A 24217-nucleotide genomic window follows, 5' to 3' on the forward strand; every position below is an offset into this window, starting at 1 on the left:
AATATCAAATCTACGCCAGCAAGATTTTTTTCCCAGTGGCTCAGATATCTAGAGATAGTTTTATAAATCAGATCTTTTGTAACTTAATAGATTAGTATTTGTTAATAATTTCAGGGAAATTTCATTTGTATATTTAATAAAAGACATGTTATTATTTAATAATCTTTCATTGTTTATCTGCATTTTTGTTTTTTTAAGATTTTATTTATTTATTTATTTATTTAAAGATTTTATTTATTTATTTGACAGAGAGAAATCACAAGTAGATGGAGACGCAGGCAGAGAGAGAGAGAGGGAAGCAGGCTCCCTGCTGAGCAGAGAGCCCGATGCAGGACTAGATCCCAGGACCCTGAGATCATGACCTGAGCCGAAGGCAGCGGCTTAACCCACTGAGCCACCCAGACGCCCTAAGATTTTATTTATTTATTTGACACATAGAGATCACAGGTAGAGAGACAGACGGGGGAAGTGGGGAAGCAGGCTCCCCACTGAGCAGAGAGCACGGTGTGGGGCTCGATCCCAGAACCCTGGGATCATGACCCGAGCTACCCAGGCGCTCCTGCAGGTTTGATATGGTTACCTTAGGGTTCTTTAATAAATTAGGTAGAGCATGAAAGAGCTGGAAAAACGGGAAACAACTTTATATATTATTAAATATAACTTTATTATTTTACTTATCTTTTCCTAAACTTATTCTGTTGTTTAATATTGCTTTTCCTGAATCTGACTGTATACTTGATTGAAAGGATGAGAACAGATGTGAAGAAAAACAACATAGAATTGGGCCTCTTAAATTTCGTAAGTGACCTTTTATGGCTCATAGACTTTATAGAAATGGTAGCTGTCTCTGTAAAAGAGCCTTGACGATGATGGGACAGGGAATTTTCTTTCTACTCCCAAGGCTTGGAAAAGTGATAAAGGCAGTTTTTAAAGTAAAAATTTCAGAAGAGTTTTCTGATATATATTTTAAAAAGATTTAATGTAAACAAAATAATGTATTTGAAAAACAGATTTTTGGCAGACTTTCAGCTTAGCATAATTAGGTCTGAAAGTAGTGATTCATTCATTTTATTTAATTATTTGATTAACACACATTTACTGAGTACTTGCTCTGTGTCAGCCACAGTTTTAGATTCTTGGGATACGTTAGTAACCGATAAATGATAGATTCCTTCCTTTGTGAGCCTTCCATTTTAGTGGGTAGGGTAGGCAGTATTTGTAAACAGAATCCCCCAAATTTTATATATTATAAATTTATATATTACAGAATTTGTTAAAAGATTTTAATTGCTATTAAAAAAAACCAACTCTGCTCCTAACTTCTCATTAAACTATGGGTTTGGATGATCTTACACTAATATTTTGGCACGGAGTAAGCTGGTTTTAGAAATACATTAATAAATTCTGATTTACTCTACTGAGAAAGCAAGAAGAATGGAATACTCAAAAACATTTATTTATTGGCAGATTGAGATTGCATAGAGAAAGCAATCATCTTGGCACAGATCCTAAACGAGAACTGTCTTGTTGTAAGACATGTTTCAGTAAGTAATCAAAGGGGCAGTACTAAATATTAAATAGCTTCACGTGACAACCCAATTTATTTAGTTGTTTATTGTCAAGTTTGTAGCCAGTGTACATTGGAAGGCCTGTGGTATTGTAGTGCTCCTCAGAATGCACTGTTTACCAGAGTCTTGCTGTTCTACATACAGTTTGTCTCTGATTCTGGAAACTAAGTAATGTATATCTTAAATTTTCAGTTCAAAACAGTGAACTATGTATATTCCACTGTGAAACACTAGAATCTCAGCTGAGCTCTTATTAAGCCACTGTGATCTATGTAAAATTGCTGTTTCAGGATTTTTTCCCCCCATCTTCTCAGAGGCCTTGGTGTGTCTATCTTGGTGCAAAGGTATGGTAACTTTCATAAGGGCCAGTTTGCCAGATAGAATTTACAGTTTTTAAAACAATGTTAACTTGCCTCTGGAGGTATATTTTATGCAGATAACTACTCAGTAAGTATGATTTGGTATATGTATACTCTGGGCACTGATTAGAGGCTTAATTATCAAGTTTTTATTGAGCACTTTTGTGCCAGATACCGTACTGTATCAGGGAATGTAAAGATGTGTGGTTCTGGCCATTTATGAATGGGCAGTCTAGTAAAGGATTTTGAAATGTATAAATTTGGGCACAAGTATGATACAGTATAGGTATAAAGTTGTATACAAACAGACTCTATTCAGGGATATTTTGGAAGGTCTCATGAAGAGGGAATATTTGAACTATTTTTTGAAAGATTTATGAAGCATACCTGGTAAAAGAGAAGGGCATCCTAGGCAGATGACAAGGACACAGATTTTGAGAGACAGCCGTGTGCATGCTTGTGTTCTGTAGTCTCCTGTGGTGGAGAAGAGGCTTTATTATGGAGAGTGGGATCAGATGATAGATTTTGTGGCCACATTGTGAAGGTCCTTGTAGGCTGTTCTCAGTGCAGTGGTAAGATCTATGTCTTAAAGAGATAACCATAGGAGTTTTTGGCTTCCAAGGGTGGAGATAGGGAAACAGTAGCCTTGTGGCAGTGGGAGAGAGAAATGCCAAGGACTTGATTTAGGCATTCGGACACATTTGAGAGAGATTTGGTGAAGCACCTACTTCAGAGGGTAAATGGGAGAGAGAAAGGAGTTAAGAATAAATGAGTTTTTAGCTTAAAAGTACTTGTAACACGTTGTACTTGAAGATTTAATAATAGGTCGTTGTAAAGGTGAGTCTGTAGGAAGGGCTGAGAGGAATGTAGTATAGTGATTTTTGTAGCCTTTGAAGTAAGTTTGTTCTGGTTTCAAATTTCGTCTCTGGCACTGCCACCAAAATAGGCAATAATGATATATATTTTAAAGGACTGATGAGATTGTATATATAAGCAATACATGGCAGCTGGTATTATTGTCTATCTGTCTATATGTAATTTATCTATCAGAACCAGAAATGAATGTTTCAAAGCAAGAAAATGAGCATTTAAGAGGGGAAGATTGGTCAAGGTAAATGGCTAAAAAGGGAAGTTCTTAAAATTCTTAGCCCTTTATTATCTCAGTTGAGTTGTGGTTTAATACTATGTTATCTACTTCTATTGAGAATTAATATAAAAAATGTTTCTAGAGATTTTTCTTTTATCTGTATTGAAGATGCATGATGATCAGTACTCCAGATATAAAAATCCTTATAAAAATTTTTCTGAAAAATTTAGTACTAGGAAGTATTTTTGCTCAAGGAATTGGTATTGGTTATTTTACTAGGTGAGTATTTTTAACTTACATTTTTCCTTTTTATCTTGGCTGCTTAGGAACTTAATGTTCAATTGAGATACTTTTTTAAAACTTATGTTTATTGGTTTAATAATCCCCCATTTAATCTTTTATTTTTATTATATGTGTGTATTGGGGGAGGGTGATTAAACAACAAATTTATTGTCTCACAGTTCTGGAGCCTAGAAGTCTGAGATGAGGGTGTTGGCTGGGTTGCCTTCTTCTAAGGGTTGTGAGAAATAATCTGTTCCATGCCTCTTACCAAGCTTCTGGTGGTTTGCCTGCCGTCTCTAGCATTCTTTGGCTTGTAGAAGCATCACCTTGATCTCTGCTTTCATCTTCACAAGACCTTCTTCCTGTGTGTGTGTCTGTGTCCACATTTCCCCTTTTATAAAGTCATAAGTTATACTGGTGTCAACTTACTACAATTTAAATAAAAAATTTGAAAAGGAAAAAAGAAAAAGGAAACTGATAATGAAACCAGGAAAAAAAAATTGTACTGTAGGATTCACCTGAATAACCTCATCTTAACTAATTACATTTTCAATGATTCTGTACTGAAATAAGAACATTCTGAGATACTGAGATTAGGACATCAACATGAGTTTTGGGGAGGATACATTCAACTTGTTGAGTGGGTAAAAAATGAGATAATGCACATAAAATTACATTTGACTTATGATTGATGCTGTGTGCTACTAAGGCCTTTCTTCTCTTTAGTTATCATCAGTGTTGGTTAATGATGCCTTAGAGTTAGGTAGAGAATCTGGAATGTGGAATGGTCTCTTTATGGTTCTGCACAGAAACTTTATCACAAATATAATATTTGTAGCCATTAATTAGTTTTCTCATAGTTCCCTTGGACTTTTTTCTTAGTTTCAGGAGCTTTTGAGGGAAGTCCAGTCTTTCACACAGACCTGTACGTCTTGTCCAGCCACCTGCTTTGGATTCGAGTCTTTTCTTTCAGACAGTTCCTATGGGATGTCTGAAATATTCCAAGCTACCTTTTCATCATTTAAAAAACTATGTGAAAAACTTCCTCTAATGCATTCTATACAAAGAACATGTTAGCTTTTCATCAGAAAAAGCAAGATAACTTTTACAAATAAATTTGTAAATGGATCCAAATGATAACCACAAAAAAGAATCATTAGGCACATAGTATCATCTAGGCATGTCATTGTACTGAATTATTCTCACAACAGCCCTGGAAAGCAGTTGTGATAATTTCTATTACAGAGGAGGAAACTGAGACTTGGATTAAATATGTTGTCAAAGTGAGGTGCATGGCTGGCTCAGTAGAGCATGTGACTCTTAATCTCTGGGTCTTGAGTTCAAGCCCCACGTTGGGCATGGAGCCTGCTTAAAAGTAAACAAACAGTTGGAGGTCAGTGGTTGGCAACTGGCTGAAGCAGATCATATGGGCAAGTTGTATTTGCTCAGTCTGTACCAAAAGGTTGGTGCCCCTGACTGCTGAGTGGGTGGAGGAGCCCCTGTTTCTTGGGCCTTCATCCACCTTACCATCATCTAGCACTTCTGCTTCTTAATTTTGTAATTGGGAAAATTGGAAGCAATGATACCATTTACATTGGTATTTTATGAAGCTTGGATGTGAAAGTCATAATATAGTGCATCTTTTATCAACTTTTAAAGATACCTATTTTTAAAAAGAGCTTAACTGTATTTATACAAATGTGCTACTAGATTAGATAATACCAAAAAAAAAAAATAGAAATAGTTCCAAATCTCAGTTAATAGATAAGTTAGATGGGAAGATGTTACAGAAACATACAAGAATTTGAAGATTTAAATAGTTGAAGGCAGCAATAAAAGTCAAAGGAAATGTGTATATATTTTTAGTCAGATGAGTGGTATAAATGATATGGTAAGGGGTAAAGGTTTTAACAGCTTGGAATAATTGGGCAGTGCATTCTAGAGACAGGAGAAGAGGAAAAAAAATATTTATGATGACCTATGAGGCAGTTTGCATAGGTTGCTTCACTTGAGTCCCTACCACAACTCTGGGTGAGATGCTGTTGCCTCCTTTTTCAGATGAAATGAACCTTAGAGGATTGTTTGCTCAAGGTCATACAGCTAGTGAGTGGCAAAAGTAGGATTGGAACTCATTGTGTAATTCCAAGTATTTTTTTCTTTTCCATCATATATCTGGATCTGAAGAACATAGAGCTAGGGGTGTGTTTGTGTGTGTGTGTGTGTGTGTGTGTGTGTGTGTGTAGGAATTGATGGTACTCTATTTGTAAAGTGTAGACTTTGAAAAGTTAGTGAGTGTATCATTTTGACTGGAGGAGGGAGTTCAGTAATGTTATGATTATTGTAAAGATATTTTTATAATAGATGTGTATATATATTATTTTTTACTTTGATTACACTATAATCTTTGGTCTTTTGGAAATATCTTTGTATTCATTTTTTTCACTGATGGATACCCACTTGTTTCAAGCATGTTTATTGAATAATTCCTTTTTTCTCCACTTATATTATAAAATAGCCTTTTAGAAATACAATTTACATGCTCTGTTCACCCTTTGTAAGTGTGCAGCTCAGTTTTTAGTAGATTGTATTATAGAGTCGTGCAACTGTCATGATTCTTACTCTGTTTCATTGTTTTTCATAATTTTTCATTGAGGTTTGCAGAGTAGATGGTATGAATTTCATTTTACAAGTGATGGTACAGTCTACATTTTATAAGTGTTTTGCCCGAGACTTTATGGCTAGTAAGTGGCAAAACTGAAACTCAAACCTAGTACCTTGGGAAATGATAGAGATTGAGAACAGATTGTTGGGGGCTTTTTAATGTCAGACTGAGAAGTTTGGGTTTCATCACATAGGGTAAGCATTGCCAGCATCTTGGCTATGATGTCCTCTTCAGCAGACAAAAACCACTCAGTTTTTTCAGGGGTCACTTTTTGTATTCTGTGGAACTGTAGACCCTGAAGCTCCTTCATGTAGAAAGGGTTCCTTAGTCAGATAAATTTGGGAAGTACTCTGTCTCCTTTTTGAATTATCACAGTTCACATTGTAGACATAGGCTCTGAGAAGTTGTGTAGTGAAGAAATGGATTTACTTTTAGTTTTTTGAGCTTTTTCCCCTTGACTTCAGAATTCCTTTTGGGTAACATTAGTATATTCTAATGTTTTTGGAAAGTTAAACCCATTTCATCAAGAGGAGACAAGACTGAAGATGATGAACATTTATTTAGTGAAGCCGTGAGATTGGTTTTGTTTTTTCTTTTTTTTAAAGTGGGTTATCATCATATACATTCATATGTTAACAATGGCAGGGTAACTGCTGACAGATATAGAAGTTCTGATTCTCTAGGTACTGAGAGATCCTTTGGTTCAAAGTTTGAACGTCTCATCATTTTAAAAGTGCAGGCTTGAGATACTTGGAGGGAGGAGTCAAGATGGCGGAGAAGTAGCAGGCTGAGACTACTTCAGCTAGCCGGAGAGCAGCTAGATAGCTTATCTAAAGATTGCAAACACCTGCAAATCCATCGGCAGATTGAAGACAAGAAGAACAGCAATTCTGGAAACAGAAAAACAACCACTTTCTGAAAGGTAGGACCGGCGGAGACGTGAATCCAAAGCAATGGGAAGATAGACCCCGGAGCGGGGGGGGGGGGCGGCCGGCTCCCTGCAAGAGGCGGAGCAACGTAGTACAAAATAAAAGTCTGTTCCACTGAGGGACATCGCTCCAGAGGCTAAACCAGGGCGAAGCTCAGGCGGGGTCAGCGTGGCCTCAGTTCCCGCAGGGTCACAGAAGGATCGGGGATGTCTGAGTGTCGCAGAGCTTGCGGGTATTGGAACAGGAAAGCCGGCTACAGAGACAGAGCCGACAGTAAGCTCACAGCTCGGTGTTACCTTGAACTGGTCGCAGGCTCGGTGAGCTCGGATCGCAGCCGGAGGTCAGGCAGACGGGAGTAACTGGGCGCTGTTCTCTGAGGGCGCACTGAGGAGTGGGGCCCTGGGCTCTCGGTTCCTCCGGGCTGGGCTGAAGACCAGGAGGCCGCCATTTGTATTCCCATCCTCCGGAACTCTACGGAAAGCGCTCAGGGAACAAAAGCTCCTGAAAGCAAACCTGAGCTGATTACTCAGCCCGGCCCCTGGTAAGGGCGGTGCAATTCCGCCTGGGGCAAAGACACTTGAGAATCACTACACCAGGCCCCTCCCCCAGAAGATCAACAAGAAATCCAGCCGAGACCAAGTTCACCTACCAAGGAGTGCGGTTTCAATACCAAGGAGAGCAGCAGAATTCCAGAGGAGGAGAAAGCAAAGCACAAATTCATGGCTTTCTCCCTGTGATTTTTTTTAGTCTTGCAGTTAATTTAATTTTTTTTCTTTTTCATTTTTTGTTTTGTTTCTCGCCTTCTGGTAAAAATTTCTTTTTAACTTTTACCCTTTTCTTTTTTAACGTTTTTTAACTAGTTTATCTAATATATATATTTTTTCTATTTTTGTTCATTGGTTTTCCTTTTTTTTAAATTTTTTACTTTTCTTTTTCTTCTTTTTTTTTCTTTCTTCCTTTTTGAACCTCTTTTTATCCCCTTTCTCCCACCTCACGATTTGGGATCTCTTCTGATTTGGTTAAAGCATATTTTCCTGGGGTTGTTGCCACCCTTTTAGTATTTTACTTGCTCCTTCATATACTCTTATCTGGACAAAATGACAAGATGGAAAAATTCACCACATAAAAAAGAACAAGAGGCAGTACCGAAGGCTAGGGACCTAATCAATACAGACATTGGTAATATGTCAGATCTAGAGTTCAGAATGACAATTCTCAAGGTTCTAGCCGGGCTCGAAAAAGGCATGGAAGATATTAGAGAAACCCTCTCGGGAGATATAAAAGCCCTTTCTGGAGAAATAAAAGAACTAAAATCTAACCAAGTTGAAATCAAAAAAGCTATTAATGAGGTGCAATAAAAAATGGAGGCTCTCACTGCTAGGATAAATGAGGCAGAAGAAAGAATTAGCGATATAGAAGACCAAATGACAGAGAATAAAGAAGCTGAGCAAAAGAGGGACAAACAGCTACTGAACCACGAGGGGAGAATTCAAGAGATAAGTGACACCGTAAGACGAAACAACATTAGAATAATTGGGATTCCAGAAGAAGAAGAAAGAGAGAGGGGAGCAGAAGGTATACTGGAGAGAATTATTGGGGAGAATTTCCCCAATATGGCAAAGGCAACAAGCATCAAAATTCAGGAGGTTCAGAGAACGCCTCTCAAAATCAATAAGAATAGGCCCACACCCCGTCACCTAATAGTAAAATTTACAAGTCTCAGTGACAAAGAGAAAATCCTGAAAGCAGCCCGGGAAAAGAAGTCTGTAACATACAATGGTAAAAATATTAGATTGGCAGCTGACTTATCCACAGAGACCTGGCAGGCCAGGAAGAGCTGGCATGATATTTTCAGAGCACTAAACGAGAAAAACATGCAGCCAAGAATACTATATCCAGCTAGGCTATCATTGAAAATAGAAGGAGAGATGAAAAGCTTCCAGGACAAACAAAAACTGAAAGAATTTGGAAACACTAAACCAGCTCTACAGGAAATCTTGAAAGGGGTCCTCTAAGCAAAGAGAGAGCCTACAAGTGGTAGATCAGAAAGGAACAGAGACCATATACAGTAACAGTCACCTTACAGGCAATACAATGGCACTAAATTCATATCTATCAATAATTACCCTGAATGTTAATGGGCTAAATGCCCCTGTCAAAAGAAACAGGGTATCAGAATGGATAAAAAAACAAAACCCATCTATATGTTGCCTCCAAGAAACTCATTTTAAACCCGAAGACACCTCCAGATTTAAAGTGAGGGGGTGGAAAAGAATTTACCATGCTAATGGACACCAGAAGAAAGCAGGAGTGGCAATCCTTATATCAGATAAATTAGATTTTAAGCCAAAGACTATAATAAGAGATGAGGAGGGACACTATATCATACTCAAAGGGTCTGTCCAACAAGAAGATCTAACAATTTTAAATATCTATGCCCCCAACGTGGGAGCAGTCAACTATATAAACCAATTAATAACAAAATCAAAGAAACACATCAACAATAATACAATAATAGTAGGGGACTTTAACACTCCCCTCACTGAAATGGACAGATCATCCAAGCAAAAGATCAGCAAGGAAATAAAGGCCTTAAACGACACACTGGACCAGATGGACATCACAGATATATTCAGAACATTTCATCCCAAAGCAACAGAATACACATTCTTCTCTAGTGCACATGAAACATTCTCCAGAATACATCACATCCTGGGTCCTAAATCAGGACTCAACCGGTATCAAAAGATTGGGATCATTCCCTGCATATTTTCAGACCACAATGCTCTAAAGCTAGAACTCAACCACAAAAGGAAGTTTGGAAAGAACCCAAATACATGGAGACTAAACAGTATCCTTCTAAAGAATGAATGGGTCAACCGGGAAGTGAAAGAAGAATTGAAAAAAATCATGGAAACAAATGATAATGAAAATACAACAGTTCAAAATCTGTGGGACACAACAAAGGCAGTCCTGAGAGGAAAATATATAGCGGTACAAGCCTTCCTCAAGAAACAAGAAAGGTCTCAGGTACACAACCTAACCCTACACCTAAAGGAGCTGGAGAAAGAACAAGAAAGAAACCCTAAGCCCAGCAGGAGAAGAGAAATCATAAAGATCAGAGCAGAAATCAATGAAATAGAAACCCAAAAAACAATAGAACAAATCAACGAAACTAGGAGCTGGTTCTTTGAAAGAATTAATAAAATTGAGAACCCCCTAACCGACTTATCAAAAAGAAAAGAGAAAGGACCCAAATAAATAAAATCATGAATGAAAGAGGAGAGATCACAACTAACACCAAAGAAATACAAACTATTATAAGAACAAACTATGAGCAACTCTACGCCAACAAATTTGACAATCTGGAAGAAATGGATGCATTCCTAGAAACATATAAACTACCACAACTGAACCAGGAAGAAATAGAAATCCTGAACAGACCCATAACCAGTAAGGAGATTGAAACAGTCATTAAAAATCTCCAAACAAAAGCCCAGGGCCAGATGGCTTCCCAGGGGAATTCTACCAAACATTTAAAGAAGAACTAATTCCTATTCTTCTGAAACTGTTCCAAAAAATAGAAATGGAAGGAAAACTTCCAAACTCATTTTATGAGGCCAGCATCACCTTGATCCCAAAACCAGACAAGGATCCCATCAAAAAAGAGAGCTATAGACCAATATCCTTGATGAACACAGATATGAAAATTCTCAACAAAATACTAGCCAATAGGATTCAACAGTACATTAAAAGGATTATTCACCACGACCAAGTGGGATTTATTCCAGGGCTGCAAGGTTGGTTCAACATCCACAAATCAGTCAATGTGATACAACACATCAATAAAAGAAAGAACAAGAACCATATGATACTCTCAATAGATGCTGAAAAAGCATTTGACAAAGTACAGCATCCCTTTCTGCTCAAAACTCTTCAAAGTGTAGGGATAGAGGGCACCTACCTCAATATTATCAAAGTCATCTATGAACAACCCACCGCAAATATCATTCTCAATGGGGAAAAACTGAAAACTTTCCTGCTAAGTTCAGGAACACGGCAGGGATGTCCATTATCACCACTGCTATTCAACATAGTACTAGAGGTCCTAGTCTCAGCAATCAGACAACAAAAGGAAATTAAAGGCATCCAAATCGGCAAGTCAAATTATCACTCTTCGCAGATGATATGATATTATATGTGGAAAACCCAAAAGACTCCACTCCAAAACTGCTAGAACTTGTACAGGAATTCAGTAAAGTGTCAGGATATAAAATCAATGCACAGAAATCAGTTGCATTTCTCTACACCAACAACAAGACAGAAGAAAGAGAAATTAAGGAGTCAATCCCATTTACAATTGCACCCAAAACCATAAGATACCTAGGAATAAACCTAACCAAAGAGGCACAGAATCTACACTCAGAAAACTATAAAGTACTCATGAAAGAAATTGAGGAAGACACAAAGAAATGGAAAAATGTTCCATGCTCCTGGATTGGAAGAATAAATATTGTGAAAATGTCTATGCTACCTAAAGCAATCTACACATTTAATGCAATTCCTATCAAAGTACCATCCATCTTTTTCAAAGAAATGGAACAAATAATTCTAAAATTTATATGGAACCAGAAAAGACCTCGAATAGCCAAAGGGATATTGAAAAAGAAAGCCAATGTTGGTGGCATCACAATTCCGGACTTCAAGCTCTATTACAAAGCTGTCATCATCAAGACAGCATGGTACTGGCACAAAAACAGACACATAGATCAATGGAACAGAATAGAGAGCCCAGAAATAGACCCTCAACTCTACAGTCAACTAATCTTCGACAAAGCAGGAAAGAATGTCCAATGGAAAAAAGATAGCCTCTTCAATAAATGGTGCTGGGAAAACAGCCACTTGCAGAAAAATGAAATTGGACCATTTCCTTACACCACACACAAAAATAGACTCAAAATGGATGAAGGACCTCAATGTGCGAAATGAATCCCATCAAAATCCTTGAGGAGAACACAGGCAGCAACCTCTTCGACCTCAGCCACAGCAACTTCTTCCTAGGAACAACGCCAAAGGCAAGGGAAGCAAGGGCAAGAATGAACTATTGGGATTTCATCAAGATCAAAAGCTTTTGCACAGCAAAGGAAACAGTTAACAAAATCAAAAGACAACTGACAGAATGGGAGAAGATATTTGCAAACGACATATCAGATAAAGGACTAGTGTCCAGAATCTATAAAGAACTTAGCAAATTCAACACCCAAAGAACAAATAATCCAATCAAGAAATGGGCAGAGGACATGAACAGACATTTCTGCAAAGAAGACATCCAGATGGCCAACAGACACATGAAAAAGTGCTCCATATCACTCGGCATCAGGGAAATACAAATCAAAACCACAATGAGATATCAGCTCACACCAGTCAGAATGGCTAAAATCAACAAGTCAGGAAATGACAGATGCTGGTGAGGATGTGGAGAAAGGGGAACCCTCCTACACTGTTGGTGGGAATGCAAGCTGGTGCAGCCACTCTGGAAAACAGCTTGGAGGTTCCTCAAAATGTTGAAAATAGAACTGCCCTATGACCCTGCAATTGCACTATTGGGTATTTACCCTAAAGATACAAACGTAGTGATCCAAAGGGGCACATGCGTGCACCCGAATGTTTATAGCAGCAATGTCCACAATAGCCAAACTATGGAAAGAACCTAGATGTCCATCAACAGATGAATGGATCAAGAAGATGTGGTATATATACACAATGGAATACTATGCCGCCATCAAAAGAAATGAAATCTTGCCATTTGCGACAACATGGATGGAACTAGAGCGTATCATGCTTAGCGAAATAAGTCAAGCAGAGAAAGACAACTATCATATGATCTCCCTGATATGAGGAAGTGGTGATGCAACATGGGGGCTTAAGTGGGTAGAAGAAGAATCAATGAAACAAGATGGAATTGGGAGGGAGACAAACCATAAGTGACTCTTAATCTCACAAAACAAACTGAGGGTTGCTGGGGGAACAGGGGTTGGGAGAAGGGGGTGGGATTATGGACATTGGGGAGGGTATGCGCTTTGGTGAGTGCTGTGAAGTGTGTAAACCTGGTGATTCACAGACCTGTACCCCTGGGGATAAAAATATATGTTTATAAAAAATAAAAAATTTAAAAAAAAAGTGCAGGCTTGAAATTTCATCTTTTGGTTTCTAATCCCTCTCTTAAAAACTGGAAGGCAGTTTCATGCAATTGAGAGATTGCCATTACATCCCAGTTTTGTCACTTACTAGTTTTGTGGCATAGGGCAAGCTTTCTCATCTCTCTAAATCAATTAGTTTGCTTAATTGTAAAGTAAAAGTAGTATCAACCTTGCCACAGTGGACAGTTGGACTGAGGTTCTTATCTACACAGTGGTTGTTGAATTGATTATTATTCTGTACAGATACAAGTTATAATAATAGAGGTGATCATAGAGCTTTCCTAGAAATAGTAAGCTTTACTTATAGTGGATTGCATACTATTATTCCATAGAGATGGTGTAAAGTTTACGTAAAGTGGATTGCAAAAATAAGAGGTTAAACTAGTGAAAAGTTCTTGTTTAGTCTTGGTAATAAAAGCCTCTAATGTGTCTTATGCTTATGTAATTTAAACTTCAAAAGTGCTCTACATGCCTTTTCTCTTTGTGCATCTCATAAGTTAGGTAGGACATGTGTCTATTCTTAGTAACTTAGAAAAACCCAGTATCTTCCGGATCTGATTTTCCTAACTACTCTTGGAAGTATCAAATCCCATTCTCTTCCTTCCAAAATACGGAAAGTTAAGTGAAAGTATATGTGTGGAATTTTTCCTCTCAGCTTTATTCGGATACTAACATTTAACAAGGTATATGGCATGATGGTGTCATACAAATACATAACTGCAGAATGATTACCACATAGGTAGGTCAGCACCTCTGTCCCTTCATGTAATTACATTTTCTTGTGTGTGGTGATAACTTTAAAACTCTACTCTAGTAACAAGTTTTAAGTATATAATATAGTTTTTAAATTATAGTCACCATGATGTACATTAGATCCCCAGAACTTACTCATCTTGGAGCTGGAAGTTGGATCAGCATCTCCCTATTTCTTCTGCTTCTCAGTCCTTGGCAACCACTCCTCTATTTCTTTGAGTTTGGCTCTTTTGTATTCCACATATAAATGAGAACATATACTGTTTGTCTTTCTCTGACTTATTTCACTTAGCATAATGCCCTCAGGGTCCATCTGTGATGTCAAAAATGTCAGGATTTCCTTCTTTCTTATGGCTGAGTAATATTTCATTTTGTGTGTGTATGTGTGTATACACAGAATACATACACATAAACATATATGTATATACCACATTTTATATGTATATCACATTTTCATTAGCTATTCATCTCTCAGTGCTCATCTAGGTTGTTTCCATGTCTTGGCTATTAGGAGTAATGTTGCAGTGAACATGGGGGTGCAGAAATTTCTTCAAGATTGTGATTCCATTTCTTTTTATTAATAGAAAGTAGTACTCCTGTCTTATCTGCAGGGGATACAGTGGTCCTCTGATCTGTAGGGAATACAGGCCAGTACCCCCAGTGGATGTTTGAAATTGCAGACAGTATGAATCCTATATATACATGTTTTTTTCCTATGTATACATATATACCTATGCTAAAGTTTAATTTATGAATTAGGCACAGTAAGACATTGAGAACAATAATAAAATACAACAATATATCAATATATTGTAATAAAAGTTACATGAATGTGGTTTTTCTCTCTCTTTCAAAATATCTTATTGTACTGTTACTCACCCTTCTTGTGATGATGTTTGTTGATAAAATGCCTACATGATCAAGTGAAGTAGGGTGAAAGATGTAGACATTGTGACATAGTATTAGCTTACCACTGGCCTTAAGATGCTATGTCAGAGGATCGTTGGCTTACATATGGTTGACTGAGGTTGACCATAGGTAACTATGGTAAGTGAAACCTTGGAGAAGGCCAGGGGGTGGGATGGGGGGACTAGTTTAACCAGAGGTAAGATTGCTAAATCTTGTGTTCTGTTTTTAATTTTTGAGGGACCTCCTTATTATTTTCAGTAGTGGCTCCACCAATTTACAGACCCACTGACAGTGGTCAAGGATTCTCTTTTCTCCATGGCCTTGCCCAAACTTATCTCTATCTTTTGATAATGGCCATTCTAACAGGTGTAAGGGGGTATTTCATTATGGTTTTAATTTGTATTTTCTTGATGATTTGTGATATCAGGCATCTTTTCATATGCCTGGTGGTCATCTGTGTGTCTTCTTTGGAAAAGTATGTATTCAAGTCCTTTGCTTATTTTTCAATTGGCTGTTTTTGAAGGGCTGTTGAGTTATAGGAGTTCCTTATATATTTTGGATATTAGTCCCTTATCAGAGGGATGGTTTGCAAATATTTTCTGTTGTTTTATGGATTGCCTTTTTATTGTGCTGATTGTTTCTTTTGCTCTGTAGATACTTTTCATTTGATACAGTCCTACAGGTTTATTTTTACTTTTGTTGCTTGTGCTTTTGGTGTCTCATTCAGAAAATTCTTGCCAAGACCAAGGTCAAGTAGCTCTTCCCTATGTTTTTTTTCCAGTTGTTTACAGTTTTGGGTGTTTATATGGAATGTTTAATTAATTTTTTAACCCTCATTACTGGCCATGTTTAACCCTCTCCCCTCCTTTCTCTCTTTTTTTGTTTAGCTTTGTCAGTTGTTTCTTTGCTAGGGAGCATCAAAGTTGTGTCAAAGTTGTGTATTCCAAAGGAATGTAAACCAATTTTAATATAGCAAGAATCAGTCACTACCAGAAATTTGGTAATAAATTAGGGTAAACTCTGTTTCTAAATGATACAGTATTATAAAGGATGGGATGTTTATAAGATTGCTTTATTGTCCTCTGACAGTTTAATATTCCTTTGTTTTGCAAATATTGTTATGCTTAGGTGCTTATTTTTATTTTTTTAAAGATTTTATTTATTTATTTGACAGAGATCATAAGTAGGCAGAGAGAGAGAGGAAGCAGCCTCCCTGCGGAGCAGAGAGCCTGATGGGGGGCTCTATCCCAGGACTCTGGGATCATGACCTCAGCTGAAGGCAGAGGCTTTAACCCACTGAGCCACCCAGGCACCCCTTAGGTGCTTATTTTTAGTCCAGTGGATCTTTCTTAAAATTTACTAAGGTGAGATGTTGAACATAGATACTTAAATTCTGGCATGTTCAATAATAGTTTTATTGTAGTACCTTTATAACATAGGAAGAAAAGAGAAAATTAGATTTAGAATTTGGAAACATTGAAATAAAAATACTGTATTTAAATAATTTGACTCTGAAATTGTACTCTATTTTTGAAAACTATTTTATTTTATTAGGAAAAGGTAAATAATAGATGCTGTAAGGGTTTTGGTTGAATATAGGAACTCAGCCCCTTTTGGATTTCTCTGTCATCATCGTCTTTGTTATAAAAATAACTATATTATAGAAAATAATCTGAGAAAAGACTAATCTCTCCCAATCTCAACCCAATAACACAAGATTAAAATTTTGGTGCGTGTCTGTGTGTGTATATATATGTATGTGTGTTCAGTCTTATAATCTGTGTTTGTATATGTGTAAGCACACTAATTATCATACTGTAAATAATTATCATACAGATTATCATACTGTAAATAAAAATACATTCCCTTTTACTTCACATTGTAAACAGTTTTGATACATACCATTATTTATTAACCTCATTTTCTAAACCTTTATTATGGAAAATTTTAAACTTTGATAAAAGTAGAGAGGAGAATAGAATAATTCCTTCTCACTCAGCTTCAATAAGGACCTGCATTTTGCCAGTTTTATTTTGTCTCTCCTCCCAGTTTTTGATTTGCTAGAGTATTAATAAATCCCAGACATTAATTATTATAATTTCTAAGTAATTTCATAGTACTCTTTCAAAGGTGTGTTGGAATTTACTTAATTTTTTTGTTGTTGTTGGGCATTTCACATTGTATCTTATTATTAAAATAATACTTTTAATACTTGTATGTAAATGGACAAAGTGATTAACAACTCTACATGTAAATCTTCAGTGTTTCTGATCATATTCTTCTGCTACATCTGAAATTATAAACACTAATTTAAGATATGAACCATTAAAAATCTTTTTATAATTATAAAAGGAGTACATTCTAATTGTGGACATTTTGTGTAATAAATCTTAAAAATAGAGACTAAAAATTACCTCAGGATTGCAAGTAATCCCTAAATATTAGTCTGTTTGGTCCACTGTAATAAAATTTCACAGAGTCGATGTTTTATAAACAACAGAAGTGTATTTCTCACTCTTCTGGAGGCTCTGAAGTCAAGGATCATAGCACTGGTAGATTTTGTGTGGGGGTTGGTGAGAACCTACTTCCTGGTCATAAATGGGTACCTCATGCTCTCACATGGTTGAAGGGGCTTGGGATCTCTGTAGGTATCTTTTATAGGCATATTAATCTTATTCCTGAGGACTCTACTCCCATGAGCTAAGTACCTCCCAGAGGCCCTACTTTACCATTACCTTTGGGGGTTAGGATTTCAACATAGGAATTCTGTGGTTATACAGAAATTCAGATCATAGCACCCTATATTCAGCCATCAGCTTTTTGTTTAGTTTTTTTCTTATTTGGGGGTTGGAGTGGTTTCAATGGTCATCAGAGGCTATGCCTAGAAGTGGACGACCTACTTGAAGCTTAGCTTATTTGTAAAGCATACAGCTTTGTACTTAACTGGCAGCTTGGAAAATAGCATCATTCCATGTAGTTACTGGAAGGTAGCATCTACAACAGATTGTCCATTACTTTGTTGATATATCATGGATTGTCCTACTAGTTACAATCATTCTGTATTCATCTATCCCAAAATCAACAGCTTATCTATATTCCTGAACTCTATCTCATTGCTACATCTGCAGAATTGTTTTTACTGAATTATGAGTTAATATGAGACTGCTGGTGTTTTTCATAAGCTAGGTTAAGAGAAACAGCCCTGAGAAACTTCCATCTGTTTCTCATATAAAGATTCACAGGAGAAATTGCAGTGTTTTATATTCTGTTTTATATTCTGATGAGAAAATGAAATGCAAGTTTGGTTTATTTCTTCATGTTATGCCTGGTGGTGCTTATGTGGCTAATATAAAATAAATTACTTTATCTGTGGGAAAGAAATCCATCAACTTGAGCATTGATGAACAGATTTTTAGAGCTGAGCCAGTTTTATTTGGTCCTGCCTTTTGTTATGAACAGATAAATAATAAATGTGACAGAGATTTAAGACTTCAAGGTTTATTTAGAGACATGGAAACTACATCAATATTTTGTGCTTTTAAAGAATTAAAATATTTGAATTTTCCTTATCTTTCAGTTCCTGGAATAGATGGAGGTGCTTTAACGGATTCGAGTCTCACAGATTCCTATTTCAGCACCAGCTTTATTGGAGTCAATGGATTTGGAAGCCCAGTGGAAACAAAGTATCCTTTGATGCAGGTATCCTTATGTGGTACTAAACAGTGAAGTTTATTCCAGTGGTGGGGGATATCTACAGTCTTCATTTATTCCTAAATTTGTTGAGTAGGAGGTAAGGTTTTAGGAAGTGATAAGGTTAGGTGGGATAAGGTTGGATTCAGGGTGAGCTTTCAAGGGTGGAGACTAAGGTGGGATGACAGTGGAGTACGTAGATGATAGAGGGAAAGAGACTAATTTCACTACTCTGTGTTTTGTGGGTATGGAGTGAAGGTCTTTCAGGATGAAGACACTAGAGGCTATAGAGTATAAGAAAGAATGGAACATGTTTAGAGTACAGGGAATAGCCTGATTTTACCAAATCTATAAGGTATATGAAATACCCATTGGGAGAGGATGTTAGAAAGCATTTGTTGACTTTATACATAGTCACTTCATATCTTCTGAGATGGATATTGGACTTTATATTTATTTTATAGACAAGGAGACTTAATAGTTATGTATGTTGCCCAATCTAACAAGTTATGGAAATGCAATTCAAAATTGGTGTGCAACATTGGTTTTAAATATCTGGCTAGTGAGTACAATTTTTGTTTGATGTGTCATAGAGAGTATTTGGAAATTTTTGCATGAATTATTGTAATCCATGTAGCAACATTTGTAGGAAGATTAGAGTGTCAGTAATATGAGAAGTGGATTAGAGGGGAAGAAACGGAGAGAGTCTGAATTAGTTGAATATTCTCAATTCTGTGTTTCTCAGTGATATTATATGTATCTATTTTGTTTTTCAGAGAATGACTAATAGTAGCAGCTCCCCAAGCCTTCTAAATGACAGTGCCAAGCCATATGCAGGCCATGGTAAGACTTGATCCCTTTTTATCTTTTCTGTTTCTGATTCTAAAAATAATATGTTCATTGTAGAAATCTTAAAAATTATAAATGGGTATGAGGAAGAGAATAAGAATGATGTTATTTTCACTCCAAATAACCATTATTTGGATTCCATATAATTTCAAATAATCGTTATGTCTGAGTGTGAAAATAGATATAAATGTATACATACATAATATGTAATAATACTTAGTCAAGTATATACATGATAATACTTAAGATTGCATTAAGTATACTTTTAAATTATATCATGAGTGTTTCTTGATCGTTATAAATTGAATTCTATTGGTTATTTTCATAATTTACTAAACTTTTTTTAAAACTTTTTTTAAATAAGTATGTACTCTAATATTGGACTGTGTGTATGAGTCTGTATTCATATTTTGAGTTACACTTTTGGAAACATTCTTAGACATGGAATTACTGTTTCAAAGATTATGATCATTTTTAAGGCTTTTGATAGGGAATTTTCAAGTATCTTTCTGTATCCTATTTTAAAAGACAAATGTTAAACAAAAAATAAAAACATGTTCAAGAATGGTGTCTTAAAATATGTAACAATTGAGTGTTAATACTCTGCATCAATAAAATGCAAACAACTATTATTAATGGTGAGAATAGGAATTTGCGTGTTTATTATTTTCTGAGATAGACATTTTATGTGTGTGTTTCAAATTTCTATCACTATTTGGATATTTCAACTTTTTTCTTGCTGTAGGAAAAAACATTTTAATGTAGAATAAAATTATTAGAAACTAAAATTTGTAGTGTAGTAATATTTTTAGCTTTCCCATGGAGTTTATATGTTGACTTTTAAATGCTATTAAAAGTAGACTAAAGGATGAATAATATTACTTCTTTTTCTAAGTGCCTTGAATGTATAAATTACATAAAAATATTTTACGTCTTGTTATTTTATTAGCTTCTCTTTCTTTGCATTATTAAATCTTGTTAATTCTAATGAAGGACCAGTCTATGAAAATTCAGGGAGACGAACCTAGAGAAATTAAGCAGCAATCTATTCTGCATTATGAAGAGATTTAAGATTTCTTTAAATGAGAACACTTACTATGGTTTTTAGAATTTTATAGACAATTTAATGAGAAACATAAGATTAACTAGAGCTCAGAATTGAAGATAATGATATTCTATGTATATCATGCATACCTTTTCAGAAGCTCTTCTGATTTATTAAGTGAAAAACCAGCTTAGAGATATACTTTTGTTTGTAATTTCTGGCCACAGAGTAATAGAACTTTGAAACTATAAAATCTTTGAATTTCATGTTTACCTCTGTTTTTAGTAAGAATTAAAATATCTGGTGATAAACTTATAAATATGGAATGTTCTCTAGAATAGATGGTTTTAAGGTATTGCTTAAGTGTTAAAATCCAAGTCCAGTAACGTGGTTTACGATCTTGTCCACCTCACTGCCCCTTTAATTTTCCTCATGATTTGGTCTCAAGCATACAAACATTTACTACAGGTAACCTTCCTTCCTTCCTAAACACATTACTGATAGCATGGTTAAGAGTCCTCTTTTCTTTTTTTCTGTTTGATTTTTCTTTTGGTTATAAGCAAATGCATCCTACTCCATATAGGTTCTGATTAAATGTGTACTGAGTGTTTGCTGAACGAAGTATTCTCCAGTTTGTGTTTTAGTCACTTAGAAAATATTTGAATGTTTGTTGTATGTGAGGCATTGAGTTTAACAGTAACTGTGGTATATGATTTATATTACTGTTATAAGCATTGTCAAGTTAAAAATTTATTAGATTTGTGAGTTACTTGAGTTGTCTATATGGAAACTTATGTAACTTACCTTCCAGATCCTCTAACTTCACCTGCTTCATCCTTGTTTAATGATTTTGGTGCCCTCAACATCTCTCAGAGAAGAAAGGTAGGTGAAGTTGAAATTTATGTGAGACAAAATGGAATACAGAGGTGATATTGGGGTCATCACCTATGTAATGGTCAATATTCTCTTAAGTTGGGAGGCGTTTTTATGGACTGTGATATTTTTCTTGCTTTTGTTTGCCCTTTTCCTTGGTATATATTTCATATATATAGAATTTGATTTGTGTCTGTGCATGAAATAGAGATTTTTTTATGCGAAGGGATGAAATCCTTTTGCTCGTTTTCTTTATCTTAATCTGTTTTCAAGAAAATACCTAATTTAATGTTGTGGTTGCTGTTAATGTGACCCTTTACAGGCACATTAATCATGTCTTAATTTTATTTTTTGACTGTCTAAAATTTCAATATTTCTCCCCTAATTTAAACGCCTCATGACAAGGCAACCTTAAAAATCTTCAACTTTTCATAATTGGTTCACCTGTTTGAAAACAGTTTAAAATCTGTTTAAGTTAGAAATTTAATTTTTTTGGAATTGAGGTTGATAGGCCATGGATAGATTTTGAAGTATTTTATAGGGACTAGTTCTGTGACAAGGAGAAATGAAGTTCTATTACAGTTTGAAGCCTCTGAGTCTTCATGAGAATCATTATGTCAATAGTAATAATGATCTAGAGAAGGTGGTAGTTTTAGTTGGGATCAGTAGCCCCTGAAGAGGTTCGGGAGGTTGTAAATCTTGGTGGAAATTACTGCCATGTTATAACTAATTTCAGTCTCCTAAGTAATGGAAGAAAGACCCTCCCCCCTCATAAAGAATATTAAATTTAGGAAATTGATGCAAGTTTAAGATTCTTTTAGGAAGTTATCTGATTGGAGGGTAGTATAAAATGAAATTGAAGAAGCCTAGATAGTCTCAAGAATCATGGGATCAGGTATAAATGACATCAGTACTTTATGTACCTACTATTATTTTCATTTTGAAACAAAAGATCAAGATTATTGAATGCTTTTAATGATAAATGAAAATGTGTGGGCTTGATTTTAGAGACTTACTAATGGGCTATCATCAAGAACACATTTACTCTTGATTTGCATGCTATTCTCATAAATTGGAATATGTAGTTTCTGAATCCTTATAGTAGAAGGGGAATAGAATTGACTCATTGGCAGTAGTGGGAAGTGACAGTAGGCAAAGCCAGTCAATATGGAAGGAAACTGAAATGCTGAAAAGCCAGATACAAGCTAGAAAGCAAATTATCTGGAGCTATTTGGTGTAAGGAAAAATATAAAGCCCTTAAGTAGTCTTAGGGGGTCCCCTTTTAAAATAATCAGTTAATTGTGATAAATTGCTTTTCCGATCTATGAGTAGAAAGTAAAACTAGAATGGCAGATAAACACTTAAAAAGTGTTCCTAATATGAGGGTTTAGTGGACTATACCTTTAAGTTGAAATATATGAGTTAGAGCTACTCACATTTGTTTTTGAGGAAATGGTAGCAATCTCTGGAGACTGGAAAAAGGAGGATATATAGTGCCTGTTCTTTTAAAATTCATTTTAGTAAAAGAAAGTGGTAAATGGAAATGTTATTACCAATGTGACCTCAGTATTTGGAATGGAAGCAGATTAATATGGTAAAATGAGCACTATTTTGAAACTTCTGAGGTCCTCTGGCTTTGTGACCTTGGTCTAGCTTCCTGGGCTTTAATGAAATGATGAACATGGCATGGATAATGGCTATGGTATCTTTAATCTTAAATCTCAGTGTCTTTAATCTTAAAACTCAGTGTCTCTCTAAACTGAAAGGACCTATGTATTAATCTCTACTTAGAAATTCAGGGTTCACATAGTATATCTTTGAAGGGCCATATTTTCTTGCCATTTACATTTAAAATAATATGAAGGGACATAAGGTTTTTTTTTTCCCAGTAGTGGACTATATAGTTACTATGTTTGGTACAGGTTGCATATGTTTTTAAAATTAATGGTTGAATTAATGTTTTGAATTTCTTTATGTTAGAACAACTCTTACCATAAGTGTTGCATGCTCCATGTTGTGAATTGAAGGCATCTGTAGACTTTCTTTTATTGTAGTAATGCTTAATGTCTGTTTCATGATGCAGTTTTAGTGGAAGTAACTCAAATTTAGGTAAATATAATTCTGGGTTAATCTAAGCAGGCTGTCATGATTACTTAGAGACATTTTCTTTCATAATGATATTGGAGAACAGATAGGCCATACCTACTCCTATTTCATACCTAAATTATTTTCTGGAAATCTCATTTGATGATATTACTACATTTTGCCTGGAGAGTATATGAGTTATTGGGATCCGATCAATCTACTGTTTTTACTGTAAGCAGACTTACTATGTGCTATGTAGAAAATTGAAAGAGTATTGATGTTTTTACTGCCCTCTAAGGTCTAGTTGAAAAGGCAATACATGAACCTACTTAATAGCATATTAATTAGTATTAATTTAAATATGATGATTGCTAAATACCAGAGAATTTTCTAGATGTAGAAGCATTTATGGTGAAAAGTTGTTTTGAGTTGGGGTTTTTTGAAGTTGAGGAATATGTTGTGGCAAATACTGAGAAGGTATTGCTTGATTATTGAGAGTTAGGATCATCAGCAACTTTTAAAATTCTCTGTATCATAGATGAGCTAAGAGATGATGACTGAGGACCTTGCATCTATAGGAACTAGTTGAAGTAAAATATGGGATGTGAAAAACAGTATTAAACAGGTTCATAGCCATTTGTCTGGGTTGCTTTATTGTTGCTAGATGTGTGACAAACTTCCTGAAGAGTTGTGTACTGAGAAGATATGCATTAGGGCAGTACTGCTCATGTGCAGGGATCGGGGCTAGTCCCTCAAGTATTTGTGACCTGTATGTAGGGAGGTAAGTTAAAATACTGAAAGTAGATTTTTAGAAACTTCTATAATAATCTGATAATTTGATACTGTAGCATCCAAATATGTGCTTATTTTTCTAATAACTCACTTTTACTTTATAAAATATACAACCACAATATTTAGGAAATTAT

General features: G+C 35.7%; 1 protein-coding gene across 6 annotated transcripts in view; it reads left to right on the forward strand.

The window, feature by feature from the left end:
* The window catches only part of PAN3 (poly(A) specific ribonuclease subunit PAN3), a 137546-nt gene that overhangs the window by 8598 nt on the left and 104731 nt on the right, over positions 1 to 24217 (forward strand). For all 6 annotated transcript variants that reach the window (XM_013046997.2, XM_045069625.1, XM_045069626.1 and 3 more), the window contains exons 2-4: positions 18327 to 18448; positions 19216 to 19282; positions 21145 to 21215. In XM_013046997.2, the coding sequence (XP_012902451.1) occupies positions 18443 to 18448; positions 19216 to 19282; positions 21145 to 21215 (144 nt within the window). In that variant the 5' untranslated portion in view covers positions 18327 to 18442. The remainder of the gene's footprint in view (positions 1 to 18326; positions 18449 to 19215; positions 19283 to 21144; positions 21216 to 24217) is intronic.

This window comes from Mustela putorius, unplaced genomic scaffold, assembly GCF_011764305.1.
Source record: "Mustela putorius furo isolate JIRA1106 unplaced genomic scaffold, ASM1176430v1.1 tig00003942_pilon_pilon_pilon, whole genome shotgun sequence".
NCBI classification, from domain to species: Eukaryota; Metazoa; Chordata; class Mammalia; order Carnivora; family Mustelidae; genus Mustela; species Mustela putorius.